At 39.7% G+C, this 27,023-nt stretch overlaps 1 protein-coding gene across 1 annotated transcript in view; it reads left to right on the forward strand.

Moving 5' to 3' along the window:
* The first annotated feature begins 2,680 nt into the window (after window positions 1-2,680).
* The window catches only part of fhdc2 (FH2 domain containing 2), a 66,352-nt gene continuing 42,009 nt past the window's right edge, over window positions 2,681-27,023 (forward strand). The window contains exons 1-5 of the mRNA XM_052022314.1: window positions 2,681-2,940; window positions 6,377-6,954; window positions 18,444-18,505; window positions 21,014-21,116; window positions 25,170-25,255. Coding sequence (XP_051878274.1) covers window positions 6,529-6,954; window positions 18,444-18,505; window positions 21,014-21,116; window positions 25,170-25,255 — 677 coding nt within the window. The 5' untranslated portion in view covers window positions 2,681-2,940; window positions 6,377-6,528. The remainder of the gene's footprint in view (window positions 2,941-6,376; window positions 6,955-18,443; window positions 18,506-21,013; window positions 21,117-25,169; window positions 25,256-27,023) is intronic.

Consider the following 27,023-nt stretch of genomic DNA (forward strand, 5'->3'; position numbering starts at 1 on the left):
CTCCCCTATTGTCCATAAAGCTTTTGGTGCAGCTTGCCCAGCCTCTGACACGCTGTTGCAGCAACAATATTTATCTGGCTTCTCCAATTAAATTGCTAATTCATGATGACCAATGGGATAATGATGGTGGAGGACTCAGCAATGGTAAAGCCATTGAATTTCATGTAGTTGCCAAAGGTTATCATTACTTGCACTTGCAAGACATTAATGTTACCGCTACTCATTGCCCCTTAAGAAAAGGCCTTCTGCAGAAACTGCTGGGGCACAAGAACAAACACCCTCCAATTGATTGAACTTGGGGTACTCCAACTTGGTGTTGTGAAGACAAAAGAGACTCCAGATGTTGGAATCTGGAAGTGTTGTTCTCCTGTATGAATAAGCTCACCAAGACATAAGATGTGCAGCTAAGCATGATGATGTATATTATATTACCACTGTCTACACTTCTCACTGGCTCGGTAAAGCAGCCAACATAATCAGGGACCTCACCCACCCCGGTCACTCTCTCTTCTCCCCACTCCCATCAGGCAGAGGATACAAAAGCCTGAAAGCACATACCACCAGGCTCAAGGACTGCTTCTATCCCACTGTTATAAGATTTCTTTATTAGTCACATGTACATCGAAAAACACAGTTTCTATGCATCTTTGCATAGAATGTTCTGGGGGCAGCCCGCAAGTGTCGCCACACTTCCGGCGCCAACATAGCATACCCACAACTTCCTAACCCAGATGTCTTTGGAATGTGGGAGGAAACTGCAGCACCTGGAGGAGTGATGGGGAGAAAGTACAAAGTCTTTACAGACAGCGGCCGAAATTGAACCCGGGTTGCTGGCGCTGTAATAGCATTACGCTAACCACTACACTATTGAATGGCCCCCTTGTACAATAAGATGGACTCTTGACCTCACAAACTTCCTTATCATGGCCTTGCACCTTATTGTCTGCCTGCACTGCACTTTCTTTGCATTCTGTTATTGTTTTGCCCTTGTATTACCTTAATGTGCTGATGTGATGAAATGATTTGTATGGATGACATGCAAAACAGAGTTTTTCACTGTACCTCGTGAAGTGACTGTAATAAACCAATTTACCATTTTAGTGAAGTGAACAACAATTGACTGGTTCCTGACACAGGCAAACTTTGCTCTTCTGGCATTAGAAGCAAAACCTCCATCACCTGCTTCATTGATTGCATCTTTGCAAACTGATCACACTGATCTGCTGCAGAATAGAATGCGCGGCAAGATCTCGGCTCAGATCAAGGAAATCAATATGGAAGAAATGGCAGTGATACATCTCATTTAATAGTGGGGAATAATGGAGAACATTGAAACAAGTGCAATATTTCAAACGAGATGTCGTCACATCTCTCCAGAAGCAGAACCTGGATTAGAGCCTCCACATATATATGGATCGCATTGAACCAGATATCAGCTGGACATGGAAGATATGGTCTTCTTTTACAAAGGTAGAAACTCAAACCAAGAAATAGTTGTGACTGCATTTCCAGGGCACTTGACTGACAGTCACACAGACAAACTAGAAGCCATAATCTGCTTCCAAAACACGGATATCAGTAAGTAAGATGTTACCACTGCCATGCAATGATAATGAGAAGCCCAAGCCTGAATGTTATCTAGATCTTGCCGCATGCAAACACGATCAGCTTTATTTTGCACAATCATCAGTGAACAACTCCATTTCTGACCTAATAAAAGAAAGATGGAGACACAAGAGACTGCAGATACTGGAATCTGGAGCAACAAACAATCTGCTGGAGGAACTCAGTGGGTTGAGCAGCATCTGTGGGAGGAAGGGAATTGTTCTGGGTCGAAACCCTTCATCAGGACTGTTATCCCACTCCTATGGATGCTATCCCGTTCAAAACTGTCCTGATGCTGGTCAATGCTCTTCTTCAGTCCCACAGATGCTGCTCAGCCCACACTGTTCCTCCAGCAGAGTGAAAGGAATAACATTGATAAGACAGCTGAAGATGTTTAAGGTGAGGACATTGTCCTGTGAAACTCCTGCAGCGACATCATGGGTCTGACACTGAACCAAACAACCAGTGCCCTAGAGAAATACGCCTGAGACATTCCGAAACGCACGCAACAGGCAAAGTGAACCACATTCTCTCCCTGTGACGGTGCACAAAGTCTAATGCGAAACAAAACTGTGCTTCGCAAACTTTTATTGCGACGTTGCCACATTAGCATTCTTGTGTAAACAGAATTATTTTTTTTAATATCTACCCTTGATATGAAATGCGAAACGGCATTTAAATCCCCCGTGACTAACATCCACGCTGATCTGGCAACGCTCCATTTGAAATCGGGCCAGCCTTCACCATAGAACCTCCAATGCTATATTATTTTGCTGCAGGTTAGTTCTTTGTTCCTCACTGTATTACTTTCCAGGATGAGGGTGCAATCGATATAACAAATACATTCCTAAATCAGTCTTCAAAAAAGAGGTCGACACAAATTGAAATGTTTCAGTGTGTTGACCCAACAGTGTCACACTGATTTAGTTATACTTTCATAAAGAGTCCCTATAAAATGTGTGTGATTTGCTCCGTTCATTCTCACTGGCCAGAGTACGGTCGCTGGATGTCGCTCAGTATTCCACTCACATGGATGTTATCCCGTTCAGAAGTGTCCTGATGATAGACTGTGATCCCACCCTCTTCTCCAGCTCCGGATCCCCGAGGACTCCCGTCACAGAACCACCTGTAGTTGGACACTCCCACTAAAACGCCAAGTTCCCATTATTCCATGCTTTGGACGATTACACACTGCGTTCGTGTCCCAATGCACAGCAGCTTCAAGCTTTCGAAACTTCGGGGAAAAGCAGGGACATAAATCTCAGAGAAAGGGTGACCGGCTTCGGAGGCACCGGACCGGCGAACAGAACCAGAGGTCGGGATAGAAGGGAGCCGGTAAGAATCTGATTACAGTCTAGAAAAAAAGTTGGTAAAGTTGGGGAGAGGGGCTGAGGTGATGGTGGGGACGGATTTGAGAAATAAATGTGAGGACATCCCCAAGCACAGTGGCAGGATTATTCCGCACTGTTGATGGACAAAGAGCGGCACACTTCAGGGTTTAGTCCAAAATTCACAAGTAGAGCTTCTAATGGGGACCAGGACCTGCCTATCCGGGAAGTTTTCGAAGGATCGTTCAGAACCTATGTGCTTTACATGTAGTTCTGACATACTATTCACTTCTAGCTGATCAGCTTTGTCTTGGAATTCTGACTCAGGATTAGCAGGATGGTTGTTCTCTGGCGCCCATCCAGAATCACGGAGTAACACTACTGAATGACAAGCTTCAATGTTAAAATCAAACTTATTTTGTTATTGTTGGCTTTTCAGTAGTCCTCCTTGACTTGTGAATGTGCCTTATAAAATACGTGGCAACAAGGCAGACTTCTTATTGTGTTGGAGTGGTCAGAACTAAAAATCGCTTTTGACCAGCATTCACCCAATTTGGGTAAGAAGATCCCAGATATAATTTGCAGACAGTGCTGAGTTAGCTGATTTCCTGGCAGTTTTAAACTTAGTGCTTAATTTTGTCTTCCAAGTATAACTTATCTTGGAAGCGTTATAAATATTTTACATATGGAAATAAAAATATTTGTCCCGGTCCTGCAGAAATGGCAATTATCTGACAGGAAGGGAAGTAGGCTGATAACCCTTTCGAAATATTTTGGTAAAGCTTTAAATAGTGGACAGAGGAATCTAATTGAGATTGTTTGACTGCTGTTATTATTGGCAACAGCAGTGTCCAACCCATTTTCCTCTTTTGACCTAGCTCTTTTGTGCTGGAAATAAAAAAATGAGGCTGTGGGAAAAACACACGCTAAAGAGCACAAGAGTTTTATTTGCTTGGACTAAATTTTTTGCCGTCAGATGGGGCTAATCAACAGCCTGGATTGAGGTGTATTAATTTAATATTGATTAGTCTCTCTTATGATACCAGTTTTCTCTTGTTATTGCAGCTTAATGCACACTATATGCATCTGCACCAACCGAAAATGAACTAAACATTACCTTAAGTAATTAGGTGTTACACCAAACAGTAACAATGATATCCAAATAATACCAGTTCATAATGTCCACAGCAGGAAGCATCCTCTTATTTTTATTAAGGAAACTTTAGTCATTCTTGATATTTTCACACATGTTGAACTTGATAAATTAAACCTGAAGAAGGGTCCTGACATGAAACATTGACCGCCTGCTTTTCTCCATGGATGCTGCCTGGCCTGCCGAGTTCCTCCAGCATCATTGTGTTTTTCATGTATTTAAATCATTGGCAAAAGCCCCAGTCCCAATATTTTGCACTTAGGACTTGGAAAGTTCCACTTAAAGCAGAAATGATTCAACAAATCATTTTAAAAGGGAGTTGGGCAGGTATTTGAGGATAAGGAGCCTATGGGGTTATGAACAAGAAACAGCAAGGTAGGATGAAGCACAATTGTACTTGCAAAGAGCCAGCATGGCTGTGATGGGCTGAATGGTCTCTTTTTTGGTGAATGTTTTTGTAATTCCATGAAAATGCCAGATAAATTTATGTCATATTAATGTCTTTTCCTTTGGGATTCAAGTGTGCATGTTCTTAGGACAAGGTACTCCATAAGTCTCTTATCCCATCTTATTAATATGTTTTAGTTTTATACAGTATCACTGCTATTTTTGGAAATATGTTTTTTTAATTTGGGCAGCTTTCTTTCCTCTTCTGGTTAATACCAATATGAAGTACATAAGGAACATCTTCGGTCTAGGAGTCTGAAGCTCAGTAAAAAGACTATGTCCACAAAACCGATATGCTAATAAAACACCCAAGTTATCTCAAAATAAACAATTGCTAAGCTCTGAGAAACTGATTCATCAGATGTAGATGATGCCCAGTGACCAAAGGTAATCCTTCTGTTTCATTTCCCCCATTTTCCATCAAACCCATCCCAAATAATTCCTGTCAGTGGTGGTAGAAGTTGGAGGAAGATATCATTGGGTTGGATATCATATTGAGAAGTCCCTTGTGTGGTGCTCCTAAAGGTTGGTTTTTTTTTGCCTGCATATAAATATTTTAAGTATTTTGACTATTCAATCTGGACTTTTGCGGAGAACATTGACTCCGTCTTGAGAATCCTTCTTTTATGCAATAGAGAAGGCTGATGACAAAGAAGGGCTTCATAGAAGACTCCTGAAGTAGAGCCCACAGAAGGTGTTTATTTCCTGCATCAACATACCTATTTCAGGGTCCAAATACCAGGAATGTGCTTGCTTTGACATTCTTCTGATCGCTTTGTTAACAGCATTCACTGCCATCACTAATGCCGCTCCCTCCCATGTATTAAGACAATATGTCAACTGTTGGTTGTAGGTATGCAGCCCACTTCCTTTGCCTCACAATTCTTTGTGATGTAGTCCTTTGAGGTAGCATGAGGCAATCTTTACTGTATTAAACAGACAACTATAGGCCTTTCAGCCAGATAGTTATTAATATTCTATTCAGGAGAGCCACACAATTCAATTCCTTCCCAATGAAATCATATAAACAACATGAAAGACTACTCCAGTTCTATGGACTATTAATCTTTACACAAGTGCCAGAAGAAATCGACAGAATGCATGTGCCACTCAAGGCCCCATGTGGCAATCCATTAGATTTTATAAACAGGAAAGGCTTTCATTTAATAAATGAACAGTTGCTATGCAAAATTAGTCACCTTGGTACTGTTGAATTAGGTCAACAATTTTCATATTTTATTTAATTTCATAGAAATTTGTGTTCCATCAGGCAAAGTTATTCCCAGAGGGAGGGGATCCCCATTGCGACATTGGTATCTGTACATCTTCTGTATCCCATGCTTGTTTGGGATCAGCTGCATATTGTCAAGGCAAAATCCAAGTGTATTTATAATAAGCATAAATTACAATTCACAATTAATAGTTTTTACATTGATAAATTATTCCACTAATACAAAAATAGATATCTATGTGATGATTGCATTTATTATGGGGGAGTTGCATATGCTAAAAGTTGGTAGACTAGCAGAGATTTTCTGTTAAATGTGCTCTTTGAACCATCTTACTACAATAAGTGGACGAGCAGTAGACATGTTATGGGAAATTCAACAAAATGGAAATGAACATTGCTTTCTGGTAATATGGGTCATTGGTCCAACATTGCCAATTATGTAAGTGACTCACTAATTTGCAATAAACCTTTATAAATGTCAGTAACAGTGCTGATAAGCCAGGCAGAGTCTCAGACTTTGTGACTGGGAATGACTATTTTGTTCAATGTACATTTAAACAATAGATATACATAATTGAACACTTGGCAAATGAACTTTTTCATTTATTGAAGGATGGAAACACAGTAAATGAAGGACTGCAGAGAGCAGCTGGATATCAGAGACTGTGGATGGATGTGTACATGTTAAGTCACTGAGTAATGTTTACCCTGGTGATGAAGACTGTCACTTTCATCGGTGCTTCTCATCAAGAGGCCGCAATTAGATGATTATGGATATGACAGTAGCCACGAAATGTGCTGAACCTATCACACTTTGCCCATCACCATTTCCTCCTGCCCTTGATACCAATCCTGTGCCATTACCAAACGGAAACTTTCTGATGGCACCACCAGCACCACCACCACCACCACCCCCGCCCCCACCCCCACCACCACCACCACTCTTGGAATCAACATCTTCCTGTCTTCTTCAGAAGTCCAAACTGAAAAAAGTGAACTGGATCACCATTCCAAAGGAGAGGATTTTGGGGAAAAATAATATCTGGACGGCGGATAAGTATGATGATGACTTTCAGTTGGACACTTCAGTAATTGAGGAGTTATTTGAACAGGTGGTGAATGTATCATTGGATGAGCAGAACAGTCGGAGAAGTTTTAAAAGCAGCTGTCCATACCGTACCAGTGAAAGGGTAAGTTAATTTGAATCAAATCAGGTTACGCATCTGAAGACACAAGGGAACACAGATGCTGGAATCTGGGGAAAAGAAACAAACTGCTGGAGGAACTCAGCGGGTCAGACAGCATCTGTGGAGGCAAAGAACTGGTTGATGTTTCAGGTCACAACCCTGAATCAGTCCTAAGTTCCTCCAGCAGTTTGTTTTTTCACTCCAGGTTATGAATGTGACATGGTGAGGAAGGTGGAGTGACAGAATTCATTGCTCATCAAATGATTGCTGGGATGCAGTCCTGACCTGCTTAGACAGGCATCACAAGTTGGCACAGAAGTAGTAAGAATCACACTGCAAATTTATGTACACGCAGTGAAGACACTTTCAACTAAGAAACCAAATGTATTTTTTATTTAAAGGATGATTGGGTGTCAGTTAAATTGAAATAGTTTTTTCTCTGCCTCCTCACCAATACATTCCCTCTGTGGCAGATCATGTCTATACTATCTGAGTGACACAGTCATATAGACTCTGGTGGAAGGGTAGCTTTAAAGGGAAGACCTTTAAAGCTACCCTTCATTCTCTTTCTCTGTTCCCTTTATAAAGTGATCCACAGAGTCAGATGGAAAGAGTAAAATGCAATGGATTTTGCAGCCTGAAATTGTAGAAACACAACCTGTAGAATCATTTTGTAGTGGCACAGTAGGAAAAAAAAACTTACTGCTTCAATTAAGGCCAACATTTCAGACAATGGTTGTGAATATTCAGTGGCTGTGAACTAAATCGCTTCCTGGTTTTGACAGGTAGTAAAGGTAACTTCCTCTATTTTCTAAATACGTGAGTCAAATCAGAAGCAGGTGGAGTTTCTGAAACAAGAACTTTGACCCTCATTAAATCTCCCATTGATGAGTGCATATTTTGTGAAAGTATATCTGTCTTCTGCCAACAGCCAATTCTGTCTGATTTATTTCCCAAATGTCAAGTCCCAATGCCAAAACTACATGATTCCAGCATCAACATATACTATCAGAACATTGCATCCATCATTTCATAGAAACAAGAAGATTGAATAAGCCAAGCCCATATGAAATAAATCATGTTTGCTTCACATTCACTGATATCAACTAGAATGCCACAGAGTAGGTTGATAATTTTTCTAAGTGCCGCATGCTACAGCAAACAAACTCATGATTAAATATTAAAATGATGATTTCCAAAATATAACATGGTCAAATATTCACCGATAGAATTACAATGGAGTGGGCAGTGCTGAGCTTCATTCTTCATCCCTCTGGTTTTCCAAGTTAAACATGAGATCACTCAGCTTGACTATTTGAGGAGGGATGGCATGAAAAGTCATTAATATTGCAATAAGGATGCAAGGATGGTAGTAATTTTGTGGGGATTCAATTCAGAACCAAACCCTGTACTCCTCAACTCCAACCCTCCAAAACACCTTCATCTTCAACCACCTCAGAAAGATCAACTTCTGTTGCCCAAAGAAGCTAGATGCTAAATTCATCTCATGTTTATGGTGCTGGACAAGACACAGATTGGGATCGAATTCCCTGGCTTCATATGTTCTGGCATCAACGGGCCTTGTTTATGTTGGCTTCAAGTTCCATTGTACACCCATTGCCAGAACTGGGACCTGCTGTTCCCAGATACACTAAATTTTGATAAGCTGAGGCTACGCTCCTGGTTGACATAACAGAACTTCATTCCTGCCTCATGCAAATTCTAATCCATATTCTACAAGCTTCTAATGAGAAGAGGTTGTACAGGCTAAGCCTGTATCTACCAGAGTTCAGGAGAATGAAAGGAGACTTGTTTGAAAATTTTAGATACTGAAAAGTCTTGAAAGGATGGATATGGAGAGGATATTTTCTCTTGTGGGAAAATCTAGAACGAAGGGCTACTGTTAAAAAAATAAAGGGTTGCCCACTTAAGAGAGATGAGGTGATTTTCTCTCAGAGGTTTTTGAGTCTTTGTAACTCTGTTGCTCAAAGAATAGTGGCAGAACAGATTTTGAATATTTTTAAGACAGAGTTAGGTAGATTCTTGATAAGCAAGATTTGAAATGTTAGTAGGGTGAGGTGGGAATATGGAGTTGAAATTACAATCAGATCAGCCACACTCATATTTAATGGTGGAGCAGATTTGAGGTGGTAAGTTGCCTGGTTCTGCTCCTAATTAAAATGTTTGTGTGTCAGTAGTATGAAAATAGATTTTTGGAGTATTATGCAAAGTGTAATGCAGTGAAAAAATATTTGGACAAATATTTATTGAATAGTAGACTTGAGAGTTTTGTAGTTAAATGACTGTCATGGGATTGATGGTGTTAAGTTGGATGATGCATTGTTTCATTAATGCCAAGTAAGGCACAATATATTATTCTTTTACCAGAATGAAGTTAAAATATATGAACAAGAGAAGGCTGTATAGTCTTTCAAGTCTTTCAGTAATATCACAGCTCCACATCAACTATGTTTAATCACAAAGACTGTTGTTAATTGAACTAGATTACCCACCCATTAATCATCCTGTCCCATTTTGATTTCTGTTCAAGATAATAGCATGAAAAATCAAGAACTAAGACCAATATGTTATTGTTGAAAGTTAAAATTATCCCACTGCGTAGATTTTTAAAGACTTTTGTTTTTAAATCTGGTTGATAAGTCAATTAGGGAGCAGCAGGCACTCTTATTGGAATTTTATGTTTTGGACAATTTTCTTTGTTTCCAATTGAGAGCCTTTACTGTGATACCTGCAGACTATAGTCCTGAAGTGTCTGTGTAGATTATGTGTTCAAATCCCTATTGAACCAATAACGTGGTCACTTTAAAAGGACAGTGCCATTAGTTGAGCAAAATTGATACATAGCACAGAGAAATTGCTTTTAACTGGGGACAGAACAATGGCCTTGGTCTACTTTCTTTTAAATCAAAATTGAACGTGATAAGAATAGTATGCCTGGTGGACCAAAGGTGAAGTTGAATTGTAAAATAGCAGGAATATGAATCATAGCCTTGCTCAGAAGCCATAACCCTGGAACTTTTATTGGCTAGTTACATGCAATTGGATACTTGGTCTGTGTACAGTGTGCTTCGGAAAATTAGAATATGATCCTCTGTCACACCTCCTCATAGTGATATAAATCTTTCATTCTACCTGATTGACAAATGGTGGAGATTTCAACAGCAGAAGCAAGACATAAGCAGGGGCCTAAGACCTTCTCCTGTGATACTTAGGAAGCCCATGCTCCACCTTCCTCTTTGATCAGATCCCATCATTTTAAGCCCTTTGTTCCTTCCACCTATCGCCTCCCAGCTTCTGGCACTATTTCCATTCTCCCCTCCCCCATCTACCAATCACCCCTCTTTACCTGGATCCACCCGTCGCTTGCTAGCTCTTGCTTCACCCCTTCCCTCCACCATTTTTATACTGGCTATCTCTTTTTCAGTCCAGATGAAGGGTCTCATCCCGAAACATCAACAGTCTATAAATCCTCCAGCATCTTGTGTGTTGCTTACCCAAGCTGTGTTGGGGAGTCTGACAATAAAAATCTTCAAGAATCCAGCTCCCTGAACATATCTCTGCTTTCTCTTCACAAGTGAAGTGATCACCACTCCCTCCATCCCTCCCCCACCCCACCCACTCCCAGTAATGCTCTCCTTAGCCCTGCCAATGTCTTCCAAGGTACCTTCCTCCCCCACCCCCCACACTCACAACACCCCACTGACCTTCTGACCAGTAGCCTGATCTTCTTTATAACACCCTGATATCCTCTGTAGCCCCTTCTCCAAACATCATCTCAGTCCTTCTCAAAGGCAGTTGCTGTCAATTAAACATTTGTGAGAATTCTATTCTCATGATCTTATGCGCTAGAAAAAAATGGGCTTTTCCAAATGTCACACCTACTATGCACTCCATTCTATTTGCATTTTGTTCAGGTCAGCGGTAGGGAAAATCAAGTAGGGAAACAACCTAGATCACAAGTTAAAAGCATCGCAATCAGGTGTGTTCTTTGAGAGATTTGTTTTTAAATATGGTTGGTGAGACAATAAGAGGGTGGCATGCATTCTTACCAGCATTTTTGGCTCTGGACAATTTTTCTTATATTCCAGTCAAGTGCATTTGTTTTGGTGTGGTCTCTGCAGTGTCAGTACATACTGTGCTCAAGATTGTATTGAACCCACAAAACTGCTGCCTCTGGAAGGACTGTGCTATAATTTGAACCATTTGCCATGAGGAACTGCTTCTCCTCCACATTCACTGATCATCTCCACATCACAGTCCAATTTTTTAACCAGGCTCACTACTCATCTCCCTGGTATATTCCAATGTTCCCCCTTCCACCCCCACAGATCATCTTCCCTAGAGCCTCTCCTTCAGTATTCTCTTCTTTACCTTGGTGAGAGATTGTGGAGAAATATCTAATATGTAACTTATGCAGGAATAGACATGCATGAATTGCCAGTTCCATCATGCATGGTGCTGTGGACATTGTTTAAAACTGGTGGTCCCTCAAGCACTGCCCTTTCAATTTGTCATAAAGTTAAACACTTCAAAGCCATCAATCCAAGTTGCTGACATAAAAAAGGGGAAATTTGCAATAATTAATACAGTGATTGTGTTGGCTTGGAAAATATTTACCAAAGGTGCAACACAGAAGGTATCACAAAAATGTAAACCAGAGGTACTATTATTTTAAAATTATTACCTGCAGTTCTCATAGAATTCTTCACAATGCATCAATGGATAAAATGGCTTCTTTAAGTTATCCATTATTTTGCATCTTGGTACTGCTGGCATTTATTTCTCTTTATTGCCTTTGATCAGATGGTGATGGCCTCTTTTTGAATGACTAAAGTCTATGTACTGGAGCTGCAGTCACAAGGGTGCTAAGTAGGGATTTCCAAGGTTTTAATCCACTATTGGAAGATTATTGCATTTACATCATAATGGTATATGTTTTTCATAGAAGTTTACCATGCGGGAGACCATTCAGCCCATTGCATTCATGCCAGCTGAAAACTGAAGACACAAGTGACTGCAGATGCTGGAATCTGTACCAACAAACAAGATGCTGGAGGAACTCAGCGGGTCAGGCAGCATCTGTGGAGGGAAATGAAGGATCTCAACCTGAAACATCAACTGTCTGTTTCCCTTCACAGATGCTTCTTGACCTTCTGTGTTCCTCCGGCATCTTGTTTGTTGCAGCCAAAAGCTGAGCTGGCTTTGAAAATCAAAAATTGCAGATGCTGGAAATCTGAAATAAAACTGAAAGTGCTGAAAACACTCAGCAGGGCTGCAGCATCAATGGAAAGGTAAACCAAGTCAATGTTTCAGGTCAAAGACCCTTTGTCAGAACTGGGAAAGAGAGAAGATGTGTTGGTTTTAAGTTGCAGTGAAAGTGGGGGCAGATTGGATAGGGCAAAGAGAATACCTCTGAAAGGTGAAGCCAGGGTTGCTTTGGGAGTAAGCTATGGAGATCATCTGGTTGGTGGGTTATTGGGGGCAATTCAAGACAGAGAAACTGGAATAAAAGCTATGAGATAATGGCAGTCGGAGAGTGAGAAAACAAAAAGGAATGTGAAATGATGTTAAATGCAGGGCTGGAGGAGATGTCCAGCAGGTCAGGCAGTACAAATGGAGAGAGAAAAACTGAACAATATCACAGATGGATGACCTACAGCAGAAATGACTAATTCTGATACGGACAGGGAAGGCAGGTTATCTGGAGTTTGGAAGGCTGCAGTTGGCCCTGACGGAAGATGAGGTGCTGTTCCTCAAACTTATGTTCAGCATCATTATTGTAGGGCAGGGAGGCTACAGACAAGTATGAGTGAGGGTGGAATGGAGAATTAAATAGGCAGATAACAGAGAGTTCTGAGGTGCCCCTGTGGAGTGAAGGCAGTCAGTATTTAGTCTCTCTAATGTAAAGGAGACCACATTGTGAACACCAAATGCAGTGGAGTACTTAGCCTACTTCTAGTTCCCAGCTCTTGGTCTGTGCTTTTCAAGTGCTCATCTACATGCCTATTAAATGTGAAAACATTTTTATCTTCACTATCTTTTTGGCAGGGTTTCAGACCCCACTACTCTTTGGGTGAATTTTTTCTCCTCAATTTCCCTCTTACTGGTCACCCTGTCTGGTCTTCTTATAATTTTGTACAGTTCAGTTAAAGCCCCTAAGTCTCCTTTGCTTAGTCTGCCTTTCCTCACACCTGTAATTCTCCAGCCCTGGAAATATTTTCATAAATCTCCTCTCTCATGCTCTCGCATCCTTCTTTACATGTAGTGACTGCAATTTGACCTAGAGCCTTGCTGGTGCTATATCAAATCCAGAAAGCTCTCCTTGCTCTTGTATTTTATATCTTGGTCAGTCACGGCAAGTAGTCCATATACATTCTTCATCAATTTACCTAACTATTCTACAACATTCAAGGCATCTTGTGGGCATGCACTCTAGGATCCCTTAGTATCCTTTCATTTATCATGTAATCCCCACCTTGTTTTCCCTCTCCAAAGTTATTCCCTCCAGACTGAATTCCGTTTGTCACATTTGTGTCCACCTAATGAGAAAATTGATATCTTCCTGTAGAACTTTCTTCCTCACTGTCAACCAACTGCCAGCTTTTGTATAATCAGCAATCTACACAATGAACCTACATTTTAGTCAATATATTTCACAATACACAAGGGGCCTCGTTCTGAGGCTTATGGATCCATATTGTACACAGCCCTCCAATCACATAAACTACTTGACTATTATTCCTTGCTCTCTGTCCCTGAGCCAATTTTTAACCCAATTAATGACTTTCCTTGGATTTCATAGGTTTTCACTTTCCAGATCAATTGCTTGGGATTTCATCAAATTGCAGGTATTGAATCCTATGACGGAGGCTGTTGTGACTTGTAACACAGAATGTAGTAGCAGGCCCATTAGTTTATGTCAATTCAAACAAATTAACATGGTTTTAGGTTGAAAATTCCATGTTAAACCTATTATAACCATAAATCAATGGCATTGGTAATTATTCTTTTGGAAACATTCTCAATTTTAATCTTTAAAGTATTTTTCAGATGAAACTAGAGAGCACACAGGGAAATGATAGGCTGAATCTAGGTAGGATCATAGTGGTTTGTTTATTTCCCAAACCAGAAAGAACCTGTTTATAGCCCAAAACTGAATTAATTAGTTTCTTGGAACATGATTTCATTGCTTTTGCCTTACAAGCCTACCTTCTTCATTATCCAGAAATCCATTCTAAGCATTGCCTATGCTTGGAGTTAAGAACTTTGTTAAAATTAGTCCTAAGTTTTCCTTTCACCTGTATTTATTTGAATTTGAAGATAGTAGTGCCCCAGTACTGTTTCCCCAACCCATCCATTCATCATTGCTTTCTGTCCACGTATCCACTAAACGCTCCACCAACAAGTATCTGCTGTTTTCTGGCCAATTTCCAGGCTATTCAGAATACCTACCCATGAATCTTCACTATATTGAGCTTAATCAATCGTGTCGAGCTCTCAAGAGTACTTTGCAGAAGTTTAGTTACAAGGCCTAATCAAGCTTTCTAGAATCCATTGTAATGGTACATCCTTAAAAAAATCAAGCAACTGAGTCAGGAATAAAAACAGAAAATGCTGGAAAAATTGAGCAGATCAGGTAGCATCTGTAGATAAAAAAGACCCTTCATCAGACATGGGGAAAGAGACAAGTTAGTTTTAAGTTGCAGAAAGAGTGAGGTAAGGTGCATAGGACAAAAGGAATATCTCAAATGGGTGGGGCCAAGATTGCTATGGTGATGAGTTATTAGCCATAAAGTTGATTGATGAATGAAGGTAAAAAACAAACTGCTGGAGGAACACAGCATTTCAAGCAGCATCTGCAGGGAAAGAGTAATTGTCAATGTTTCAGGTTGAGACCCTGCATCATGAATGAGTGGAGAGGGAAGTAGCCAGTATAAAGATGAGAGGGGAAGGAGTGAAGCAGTTGTTGGGAGATGATAAGTGGACAGAGGGATGAAGGATGATGAGCAGAAGGAGCCAGGTAGGGGAGGGGTAGAGGAGGAATTGGGAGATAGACACAGGTGGGAAATAGGTGGAAGCAGACAAGGGAAAAAAGAGGTAGATGAAGCCAGGTGGGGAGAGGGGACGTGAAGGTAGAGACGGAGGCTGGAGGGTGAAAAGATAATATTTTATCACCCTCCAGTCAGTGGGTTTGTAGTAAATGTCAGTGGATAGTTTGTCTCCTGAGATGGAGACAGAGAGATCCAGAAAAGGGAGAGAAGTGTCGGAAATGTTCCACATGAATCTGAGAGCGGGGTGGAAGTTAGCAGCAAAGGTGATAAAATTGACAAGTTCTGCAGGGGTGCAGGAAGCTGCACCAATGCAGTTGTCCATGTTACAGAAAGGGTTGGGGAGTGGTACCAAAGAAGGTTTGGAACAAGGACTGTTCCACATACCCAACAAGAAGACAGGTGTAGCTAAGGCCCATGTGAGCGCCCATGGCTACACCTTTCACTTGTGGGAAGTGAGGGGAATCAAAAGAGAAGTTGTTCAAAGTAAGAACAAGTTCTGCCAGGTGGATGAGAACGTTAGTGGAGGGGAACTGGTTGGATCTTCATTGCAGAAAGAAGTGGAGGGCTTTAAGATCTTCTTGATGGGGGATGGAGCTGTGAATGTAAAGAATGGACATCCATAGTGAAAATGAGGCAGTGGGGGCCAGGGAATCAGAAGCTGTCAAAATGGTGGAGGGAATTTATAGTAACTGTCAGTGAATAGTTTGTCTCCTGAGATAGAGAGATCCAGAAAAGGGAGAGAACACCTCATATTCTACCTGGGTAGTTTACAACCAAATAGTATGAACATTGAATTTTCCAAGTTCAGGCTATCTTCCCTCTCCACTCTCAGTCCTGATACAGGGTCTCAACCCTGAGGATAACCTATAGCAGAACTAATTTGTTGTGATACAAATGGAGAAAGTAAGTTACTTGAAGTTGTTGAATTCAATATTGAACTCCAAAAGCTACAATGTGCCTAGACATAAGATGAGGTGCTATTCCTCAATCTTAAATTGAGCCTTGTTGGAACAAGGCAGGTAGCCACAGAGAGATGGTTTAAAGTGGGATGGAGAGTTAAGGTGACAGGCCATCAGTAGCTCAGGATTACATCTGCAGACTGCATGAAGATTTCCAAAAAGCAGTCACCCAATATGCATTTGGATTCTCCACTGTGGAGGAGACCACATTGTGAGCACTGAATGCGATACTCTAGACTGGGAGAAGTGCAAATGAATTGCTGCTTCACTTAAAAGAACTGTTTGAGTTCCTAAACGGTGAGAAGAGATAATATAATAGATCAGGTGTTTAATCTCCTCTGGTTGCATGGGGAAGTACTGTGATAAAGGAAGTGGTTGGTGGTGATGAAAGAATGGGTCAGGGAGTTATGGAGGGAACAGTCATTTTGGAATGCTAAAAGGGGAGAGGAAGGTATGTTTGGTGGTGGAATCCTTCCACCATGCCTCCTGTAAGGACCCCATTCCATTCTCCTTGTTCCTCTGTTTTTGTCAGATCTACTCCAATGAATGAGTCTTTCTGAACAGTTACCTCTGAGGTGTCTTCCTTTACTATTATCCCCTCTTCCATAATTGACATATCTCTTGACCACATTTCATCTATTTCTCACTCCTCTGCTGTCACTCCTCTCCTCCTGGACAGAATGGGAATGAATTTTCCCTGGTCTTCAATGTCAAACCCACTAGCCTCCAAATTCAGTAGATCATCCTTCAAAATTTCTGTCTTCAATGAGATTCCACTGCCAGACATATTTAACCTTCCCCTCCCCTTTCAGCATTCTGAAAGGACCATGCCCTTTGTGATTCCCTGATCCACCAGCCTCTCTCCATCTCACAGCACCTTCTGCAAGCTCAGAAGGTGAAAAATTAGCTCCAGACACCTAAACAATGAAGCAGTAATTCACTTGCATTTCTTCCAAACTAGGGTGTTGCTTCAGTGCTCTCTTGTAAACTGGGGAAACCAAACACCAGTTGGGTTACTACTTTCCAGAGACCTTCAACCAGTACTCAAGGGCAACTTTGGAGTCTCTTTAAATCTCCATTTCACTCCCACTCTAATATATCTGTCTGTGCCTTCCTGCATTGTTCCAATGAAGCCCAATATAAGCTTGAAGAATATTACCTCATCTTCTATCTGGGTATGTTGCAGCCTTTGGGATTTAAAATTGAATTACAGAATATGTCTGGTGGTGAGATCTTGTTGAAGGATAAGTTGATTTCTCTATTGGCCAGTCTTCTCCTGCAGGTATCCATCTGTAATATCAATATTAATTTAGTTTTTCTCTTTCCACTGATACTGCCTGATCTCATGGGCACTTGCAACAGCAGTGACCTGCATTTCATGGCTTTTAATGTTCCTTTTTGTCTATTTTCTCTCCCTTTGATTACCTTCATTAATCTATCAACCAGATGGCTTTGTCAATAGCTCATCACCACAACTATTCCAGCCTACCCTATCAGAGATAATTCCTTTGTCCTATGAATCCTAAGGGTAGCACAGTTGCACACCTACTGGAGCCACTGTCTCACAGTGGGTTCAACCATGACCTCAGATCTATGTGGGGTTTGCTTGTTCTCCCTGTGACTCTGATTTCCTGAGGGTGCTTTAGTTTCCTCCCATATCCCAAAGACTTGCAGGTTGGTAGGTTAATTGGCCACTGTAAATTGCTCCTAGTCTGCAGGTGGGTGGTAGAATCTGGGGGGAGAGTTGATGAGAGTGTGGGGAGAATAAAAAATGGGATTAATGTAGGATTAGTGTAAAGAGATGGTTAATGGTCACTGCATACTTGGTAGGCCATGGGGCCTGTTTCTGTGCTCTGTCTCTCTATGACTGTGACTCTCTGAATCCTTCTCCCACCCTTTTCCTGTTCTGTTGAAGTGTCTTCAGTATGAATCGTTAACTCTATTTCTCTTTCTACAGTACAGATGGTGCTTGACCTGCTGAGCGTTAACAGCTTTTATTGTTACTATTTCAGATTTCCAGCATCTGCAGCTTTTTGATTTTCTTCAGCTGGGTCAGGGATGTTTCTTAGGAGCTTACTGATGAAGACGCTCCCTCAGGGTTGGGTGTTCCAGGATTCAGACTCAGCAATGATGATGGAATGGCAATTACTTTTGTTTTGAAAATGAATACCACATTAAAAAGAAGAGGCTGTAATCATACAGTAGCTTTCACATACTTAGAAGGTTGCAAAGCATTTAAGAACCAATGAATTACTTTTGAAGTGTGGTCACTTTTGTAAGCAAATGCAGCAACTATATTGTATTTAACAAAATCTCATCAAATGCAATGAAATATAATTTTTTTCTACCTCTTTCTGTTCTTTTGCCCTGTTTAACTATTTCTCATTTTCACAAACAATCTCTCTGATTGTCCCTTCTGGTATTTCTCACTGTGGCCATTGAATTACTCTTTTTTTTGTAGATTTCTCTACTGGATTCCAGAAGAAGCATGAATGTGGGGATATTTCTAAAACAGTTTAAAAGGTAGGAAGACGTCAGGTTTTAAGACCATAAGACATAGGAGCAGAATTATGCCATTCGGCCCATTGAGTCTGCTCCACCATTCAATCGTGGCTGATTTTTTTTCATTCTCCCTCCTTCTCCCCGTAACCCTTAACCCCTTTACCAATCAAGAACCTATCAATCTCTGCCTTAAATGACTTGGCCTCCACAGCCCTCTGTAGCAACGAATTCTGCAGATTCAGTACCCTCTAACTGAAGAAATTCCTCCTCATCTCAGTTTTAAAGGGATGTCCCTTTATTCTGAGGCTGTGCCCTTGAATCTAGACCCTCCTACTGTTGGAAACATAATTTTTTATTCTGATCATTGATTTATGTCCATCTTGAGAATTTTGTCAGATATTTTTCAAAATCATCTCCATTTTGCTGATCCCATTAAGCTGTTTGATGAAATGATTTTCTGAAATTCAATTTTCCTCCACACAGCACTCAATAATTGGTTGCAGTTCACGCTTGATGATCCTTGCTAGAAAGAGAAGCAGTCCTCACAAATGAGCTATCCTGCTGTAGTTGGAATCCATATGTTGAGTGTCGTTGACCATTAAATTTCAGGTCCCACACCCCACCTGCTCTCCTCCATTATTTGCAATTGCCAATTTGAACATGGGTAAAGATCAACCTCTATGAAGGAAAGTGACAAGCTGACCCATGGCATTAAGCCTTCCTGCCATTGTGGGATTTTTGGAAGCAAACAAAACCGTTGATATAGGGTTTCAGACCTACAAAATAAATGCTCTTTTAAACTCTTCAGAAATATTAATTGGTTGTGATGCATTCTGTAATATCCTGAAAAACTCCATGAGTATCTTTCTTTGGTAAGCTGAATATGGATATACTGTATACTGTGCACCAGGACAACAGGGGAAGAATGTTATGGTATTGGAACTGTGTGTAGAGAATAATTTGCAAGGAAAACAACATTGACAAGGACAATCATTTCAGTAATTCTGGGATAAATTATTCAAACCCATCCATTGCAGATTTATGATCTGAATCAGCATGAACTGAATGTACCGCAAAGGTAACTCTAGATTCAATTCCTGAATCCCCATAAATTGTTTTCTAATTGCTCAAAGTGGTTTACAAAGTATGATTTTTAAAATATAATCTTACTGCATTAATTATGGAATATTCTTTGAACAGTATCTTTCACCAATGAAAGTTTTATCAAACTGCTGAGTTCAGAAAAAGGGTCCTGAACTTGAAACATTAGCAGTTTCTCTTTTCACATATGTTGCCTGACCTGCTGAGTTTTTGCAACATTTTCTGTTTTTATTGCCTTTGAAGGTTGGAATTTTAGTTTATTTATTATCAGCTGTGAAAGCTTATGCAATTAAGACTGCTGGGCCTTGTTAAGTACAGAGTCACGTTAATGATTGCTCTCTGACAAGTGCTGGACAATTCTGAAGGGGTTCTTGAATAAACAGACATACTGTGCTAAGCTCTTTAATCTGTTCACAATTCCTCACCAGCAAAGTTACATAAAGATTCCAGACCCGACAGCCACCAATGCAATAAGTAAACTATCAATGCATTTGGTGACATCACACATTGACATCATAGATTACACTAACACGTCTAAAAAATTTACCAATTATTCATGCACTAATATACTTTCTTAAGCTTTTTTTAATTGAGGTAGTTTTATCTCTGTTGAGATAAAATCGCAAGAACTCCTTCAGTAATCTTGTAAAATTTGTTACTATAGAGATGGGACAAAACCATCTATCAGGAAGAGTAACAACTCTTTTAGTATGTGGAGGTAAAGACCAAATATGATTACTTGTAAGAGATTCAGAACATGAGCAATAGAAGCAAGAGTAGGCTGTATAGCTTCTCACCGGACCTTGCCTGATCCCTGGAATGCTTTAGTGTTCAAAAATCAAGTTTTTTGATATCTGCTTTTCAGTCCTGATCAAATTTACTGTATTTAAATGTCATAATAAAAAAAAATTCTGAATTATTGATCTATACCCAGATTACAAACTCAGTAACATTAGCATTGTGCCTCCATACCAACTTCAAATTGATTATTGTTTTGGCTGTGACTCAAATATGAAAGGAATACATGTTTCTTCCATGTATCTCCAGTATCATCCATTTTTGTTCTAAATTTTCATCATGTGTTGGATTGATTAATGTTATTCCATTAATAATGTGATTTAGGATATCAGGTTTGACTTACTGACCCAGCTGGGTAAGGGGAAATTAAATTTTCTTAGCCCTGAAAGCAAACATAAATTTATTTCATTAGAAAGAGCATTATTTGACTGAAGTTTCAGAATGATGTTTGAAAAAGTAGAAGGAGCTATGAATTAGAATAATTACAGATAGTATTACAATATCTTTCCCTCTATTTGAAGACACGTTTAGTGTCAGTCGTGCTGCTGAAACAGTTCAGGGGATTTTACTGTAGCCTTCTCTGTGTAAATAACATCATACTAAGTTGATCATTTTTTTTAAACACCAAAGATCTGTGCAAGAGATTGTGGAAGACATTAGATGTGGAACAGCTAAAGGATATGGGTCTGAAGAATTAACTAAGCTGCTGAAACTATTGCCAGAAGCTGAAGAGGTAAACTCTTTTGTTATAAGGATGATGAATTTGGCACAGGACTGATGGAAAACTTAATTAAAATCTATTTAACCCAGCCTGCTGTGGACTTCATTTGCAGTAATTTCTCAGAGAACCCTACAACAATTGTGAGTCTCACATATGAACTTCAGGCTAACAAAATCTAGCCACAGCAGCTTGGCCTTTAATGTATTTTACTTAAATTATCAAAAAAAAAGTTTTTGCTCCAGCATCTATACTTTAGATGTTTTATATAACAGTTTTATTTAACTTAAATGATTTAATTTCATTTGCATAAATCTTCATAGTAGTAGTAATTGATTGGTTAATGTCTTGCAATTTGATTTTGATTGGCAATGAACTAAGTGTGAATATTATGATTAAAATTAGCCAAGGTTTTGAAGCTTTTGACAATCATCCCACAGGCATTAGTCACCTTCCTCAAATCAGACACCTTCAGTGCTCATGCCCTTCATTTCTATTATAAATGCAATTGTTATAAAGCTAAAGATTAAAATTTATTTTTAATATAATAGCATACAAATTCATTATGTATTTGTATCTCAGATATTTTATCAGAAATGACATTATAATGAAAATGAATACTAATAATGCCAATAGTAATTTCTAGAAATATCATGCTTTCTTTCATGGTATCCAAGGAGGTAATGAAAATGTATTTCAATTCTCTGATGGTACTTTATTTGTGTCTTTCATAGGCACACCCAGTACTTCTCACTTCTACTGTCTCCACCCTCAATTCTTCTTCAGTTCCTGACATTCTTTACTGTAATTTCTCTCAGGATCTCAGATGGACCTCCCATACTTCCTCTGTTATTTAATTTGCTTCAGACAGTTTGGTTTCACTGTTCTTGCCAAACTTTTTTTTTCACTGATCTACTCTATAAAGCTCAAGTGTGAATGAGACTTCAATACTGCTCTCCCATCTGGGCAGTATATTCCAGCACTCCTCTTCAATTCATGAAAGGATACAAATCAAAAACGTCCGATCTGATAGACGATGCCTCTCTCACCTCTAAATTTATTTTTCTTCCCATTTCTCTGCAGCTTTGTTTGGGCTTATTGTTAGCTATTTTTATCAATATTATCATAGTTACTGCCTCCCAGTCTTCAAATTTCTGTTTCACACTTAATATATTTTCTGTTTTCCCTCAAAGTATTAAAAACAAGATTCATCTGTAATTGTTAGTCATTCTATGAGTTCAAAACTGAAGAACTGTAATTCTCTCAGTGTTCCCATCCCCCTAAAATCTATTGCTTTTGAAAAGCTTATGTTGCATAACTGAATTACCACTTCTTGATTTAATTTGTCTTCCCTTATCAACTATGTTTTGTCCTGCAGAATGAACATCTCTGTAGCTGTGACACTTTACTCTACTGTTATTTTTTTTACCTGTACTACATCAATGTACTCTGTACTAACTTGATGTAACTGCACTGTATAATGAATTGACCTGTAAGATAGGTTTGTAAGACAAATTTTTCACTGTACCTCGGTACAGGTGACAATAATAAACCAATACCAATACCAATACATTGGCTCATTACCTATATTTCCTATTAAAAAATAATGCTCACGGTATTAATTGCTGAACGTATATATTGGCTCACTACTTTTCATGAAATAAATACAATGTCTTCCCCCAGTTGTGATCTCCTGGTAATGTTTTACTTTAGAAGAAATAAGTGTCATAAATAAAATTCACGTCTGAACTGCATCAGCCAAATTACTTCCAAATTCTTGCTAAAAGTCACAATTCATTTGCAGGTAGATGACTTGACAAAGCAAATCAATTATATTTTGCAAAAATAACTATCTTTGATTTCTATCAAGCTGAGTGTATTCAATAAAATTTGTAGACACAAGGATACTAAGATTTTATAATCAATGTCATTGAAAGTCTTGTGATAGGTTGACAGTCATCCTTTTAAATCTGTTATATATGAAAGTGCAACCTCAAAGGTAACATTTGGAGGGCAAAGAAATTGTGATTGGCCAAGATAACCACTCTTCTGTCAATTTACCAAACATCTGTTTCTGTGAACAACTCAAAGATACTGATGAGGTGCAGATAACCAGCAGAAAAACATACCAATTAAATTCATTCATGAGCCAACAACCTAAAAATAGGTTGTCGTTAAATATCTTTCTAATGCTAATTTCTCAGCCATCATATTTATAGTTTATTTAGATGATCCATACATCTGGAAGTAACAGTCTACAAATTCAATTACAAAGCACCCATTTTTCTGATACTGAATAACCTCCTAAACATTGAAAATGGTAGGCAGAAAGCACAGGCTAATTATGAGCTGAAAGAACATTGTCTTCCGTATTGGTTAAGACCAAGAAACCCTCGCATTCTCCATCCATTCCTAAAGCAGAACTTGAGATCCTTTTTATATGCACAAGGGCCCCCACTACAACATTGGCACCGTTACCAGCCACGCTTGGTGAACTGAGTCTGCATACAGTCAGATAGGTAGTTCAGGCTGCAAACAACAAGATAAAATATATCTGAGCTTCATAATTGTATAAATATGAACAAGAATGCTGCTGCAACCTCTCAGGTCAGTACCAGTTGCCATGACCACCCACCAGATTCCCAAATGTTGTTACTTCTTATACTTCAACCACCATTATCGTTCCTTCCCTCCTGGCTAGTTTACCTCCCCAATCATGGCTATTGCTATTCTCAATTCCAACATGAGCTCACCCTCCGCCCCACCTCCCCTGATCTCAGTTGCTCCTTTACCCACACTCCATACACCACTCACCTGGGGACTGCTACTCTTGCCAAAGCATCCTAGTTTTCCACCCGTTCTCCTGACTTATGTGCACCCATGTGCCCATAAATGATGCTCTCAAATCTCTCAGCTGTAATAATTCACCAGACAAAATTTATCACTAGACAAAAATCTAACTTCCGGTAACCCCTCCCCCCCACCTTTTGTCTTACCTCATTCTTGTGGTCCCCTCACCCCTTCTCTTTCCCCTTCCCCCGCTCTCATGACCTGTCCATCTATTCCCCACCTCCTTCCCTTTATTCCATGGCCCACTGCCCTCTCCTACCGGATTCCTTCTTCTTCAGCCCTTTGCCTCTTCTACCTATCACCTCTCAGCTTCTTACATCTCCCCCCTCCCCTATCCACCTACCTCTCCCCTCTCATCTGGACTCACCTATCACCTGCCAGCTGTGCTCCTCCACCTCCCACGACCTTCTTATTCTGGGTTCTGCCCTATTCCTTTCCAGTCCTCTTGAAGGGTCTTGGCCCGAAACGTCGACTGTTTATGTCCCTCCATAGATGCTGTCTGACCTGCTGAGTTCCTCCAGCATTTTGTGTGTGTTGCTCCAGATTCCAGTGTCTGCAGAATCTCTTGTGTCACCAGACAAAATTTATACAGTTAAAATTATGAATGAACTGCAGCAAACAAATTTAGAAACAACTGCATGGAGCCAACAGCAACACAAATATCAAAAATAGCAACTTTCCAGTTTTACAGCATTTCATAAAGCTGCAGCTTTGAAACAAAAATTCCAAGTTTATAGAATTGTTTGAGATTTACTTGTGCACAAGTGAGAGATTGTTTGAGAAGAATAAATTTAAGAAAAGCAAATGACAAAGGCATTGAATAACTGAAGAAAAAGGAAAGAGAAAAGAATAAGCAGATTAATGTAGTACTTACATTTAAAGTAAATATTGGAAACCTAAAGTGAGAGAGAAAAGTCTGTTTCTAAATGTAAATAATTAGGTATAAGAGGCTTTGGAAGCAAAAGAAAAAAATACATGCAGTATAGACAAATTTTGAAAAGTTACAGGTGAGTGTTATTTTAGGTTTCTGAGGTCTTTATTTTTCAGCATCATTAAGATACACAGCAATTTTTTGTTGTTGGTTAAATTATATATTACATTTTTAATAGGTGAAGTGCAACAGGAATGTAATAAACATTAGATACTATATTCAAGGTGCAAGACTATAAAATGTGAACAATGCAGCAGTAGCCTTTATTTGCATTTGTACTGTTTCAGGTGAAACGTCTAAAAATGTTTCAAGGAGACCAGAGTAAACTGCCTGAGGCAGATCTCTTCATGCTGCTCCTGGTGAGAGTGCCAAGGTAGGAGAGTAATGTGAGGGAAAACAAAACACTTCATTAATGTTCCCGGAAAAACAACTAATGTAAGGAATTTATTTATTTAAATGACATTAGTTGAGTTTATTGAAGCCTTTGAGCATATAACACAAAGTAGAGGATATACCATATTTATACAGCTGTTGCTTATCTCTCTGGTCCAATATGGTATATCAAGCTCACGCATCTTAACATGACTCAGGTTAGTCACACATGGCTGGATTACCATAAGTGGTATTGCTTTCTTATTCTGGCAATAAACAGCAGCTACAGGACAATGCTAAAGAGCAGTGACAATTCTGAACTCCTCACTTTTACAGCAAAGACCACCCCGACCATGCATTTGCCTCCTCTGTAAGTTCTCCCTCACAATGCTCCTTTCTGCAACACTGTTACTTCAACTGCATCTCCCCCTTGCCACAGGTTAAAAATAGTTCACAATAGCTCTTCTCCAACTTATTGTTTAACACTTTCCAAGACCAGACAAAATTCCTTTGTAAGTACAGTTGTTTATAGAGTCACAGAGCAATATAGCACTGATACAGGCCCTTCGGCCCAATGAGTCCATGCCAACCACGGTGCCTAACCAACTAGTCTCAATTTCCTGCATTCAGCCCATATCCCTCTAAGCCCCACCCCTCCATGTACCCATCCAATTGCTTCTTCAATGAGACTATTGTACCTGCCTCAACCACTTCCTCTGGCAGCTCATTTCATATACTCACCACCATCTGCGTGAAGAAGTTGGCCCTTGGGTCCCTTTTAAATCTTTCCCCTCTCACCCTAAATCAATGCCCCTAGTTTTAGACTACCCTACCCTGGGGAAAAGACTGTTACCATCCACCTTATCTATGCCTCGCATAATTTTAAACATTTCTATAAGGTTGCCCCTCATTCTCCTACGTAGAGATAAAGATCTAGCCTGGCCAACCTCTCCCTATAACTGAGGCCCTCTAGTTCTGGCAACATCCTCATAATTTTTTTCTGTACTCTTTCCAGTTTAGCCATGTCTTGTCTATAATAGGGTAACCAAAACTGTACACAGTACTCCAACTGCGGCTTCACCAATGACATATTACAGTTTAGAATATCCTATGTGTGATGGCGAGCCTGAACTGTGATAAATCACTTTGTAGTGAGTCAGAAGGATATTCTCCAAGTTCTCCTGTCATTGCAAAAGGTAGAGAAAATTATATCACTGTGCCTCAAAAGCAGTGTCCAGATTTTTTTAGTTAGGGCAGTACGAAAGAGCAGAAAGGTTGGGAAAATGTTAACACCCAGAAATTTACACTAAATTACTAACATTTAATGCAAGATTATAAATACAAATCTACTTAATATAACTATATAAATACACAATAAATATCTGGAAATAGGATGACGTGTTTAATTAAACTGGCTTGCCTCACCCTTGGCTGATGTGCCTGAACAAAGTGTTCATGCTGTACAAACATTTGCTGCACTCCAAGGTTTATACCAATAGATGTTAATTGGAACACAGATGATTCTGCAGTCTAAGGACTTTGCAAAAAAAATTTGCAAAACATCTAAAACCGTATTATTGTGATGAAAAGAGGCCTACACTGAAAACTTGCAGGATGTGGTTTACACTCCCACATTCAGTGAATGAAGCATTTGCCAGTCATGTGATACTACCACTTGAATTATCTTTATGCTCAGCACCAGCAGGAGTTTTCTGAGGTGCAAAATGCTGTGTTTGATTGTATTTACTTGTTCTGCAAGAATACAGATG

Source organism: Pristis pectinata, chromosome 8 (genome assembly GCF_009764475.1).
Source record: "Pristis pectinata isolate sPriPec2 chromosome 8, sPriPec2.1.pri, whole genome shotgun sequence".
NCBI lineage: Eukaryota > Metazoa > Chordata > Chondrichthyes > Rhinopristiformes > Pristidae > Pristis > Pristis pectinata.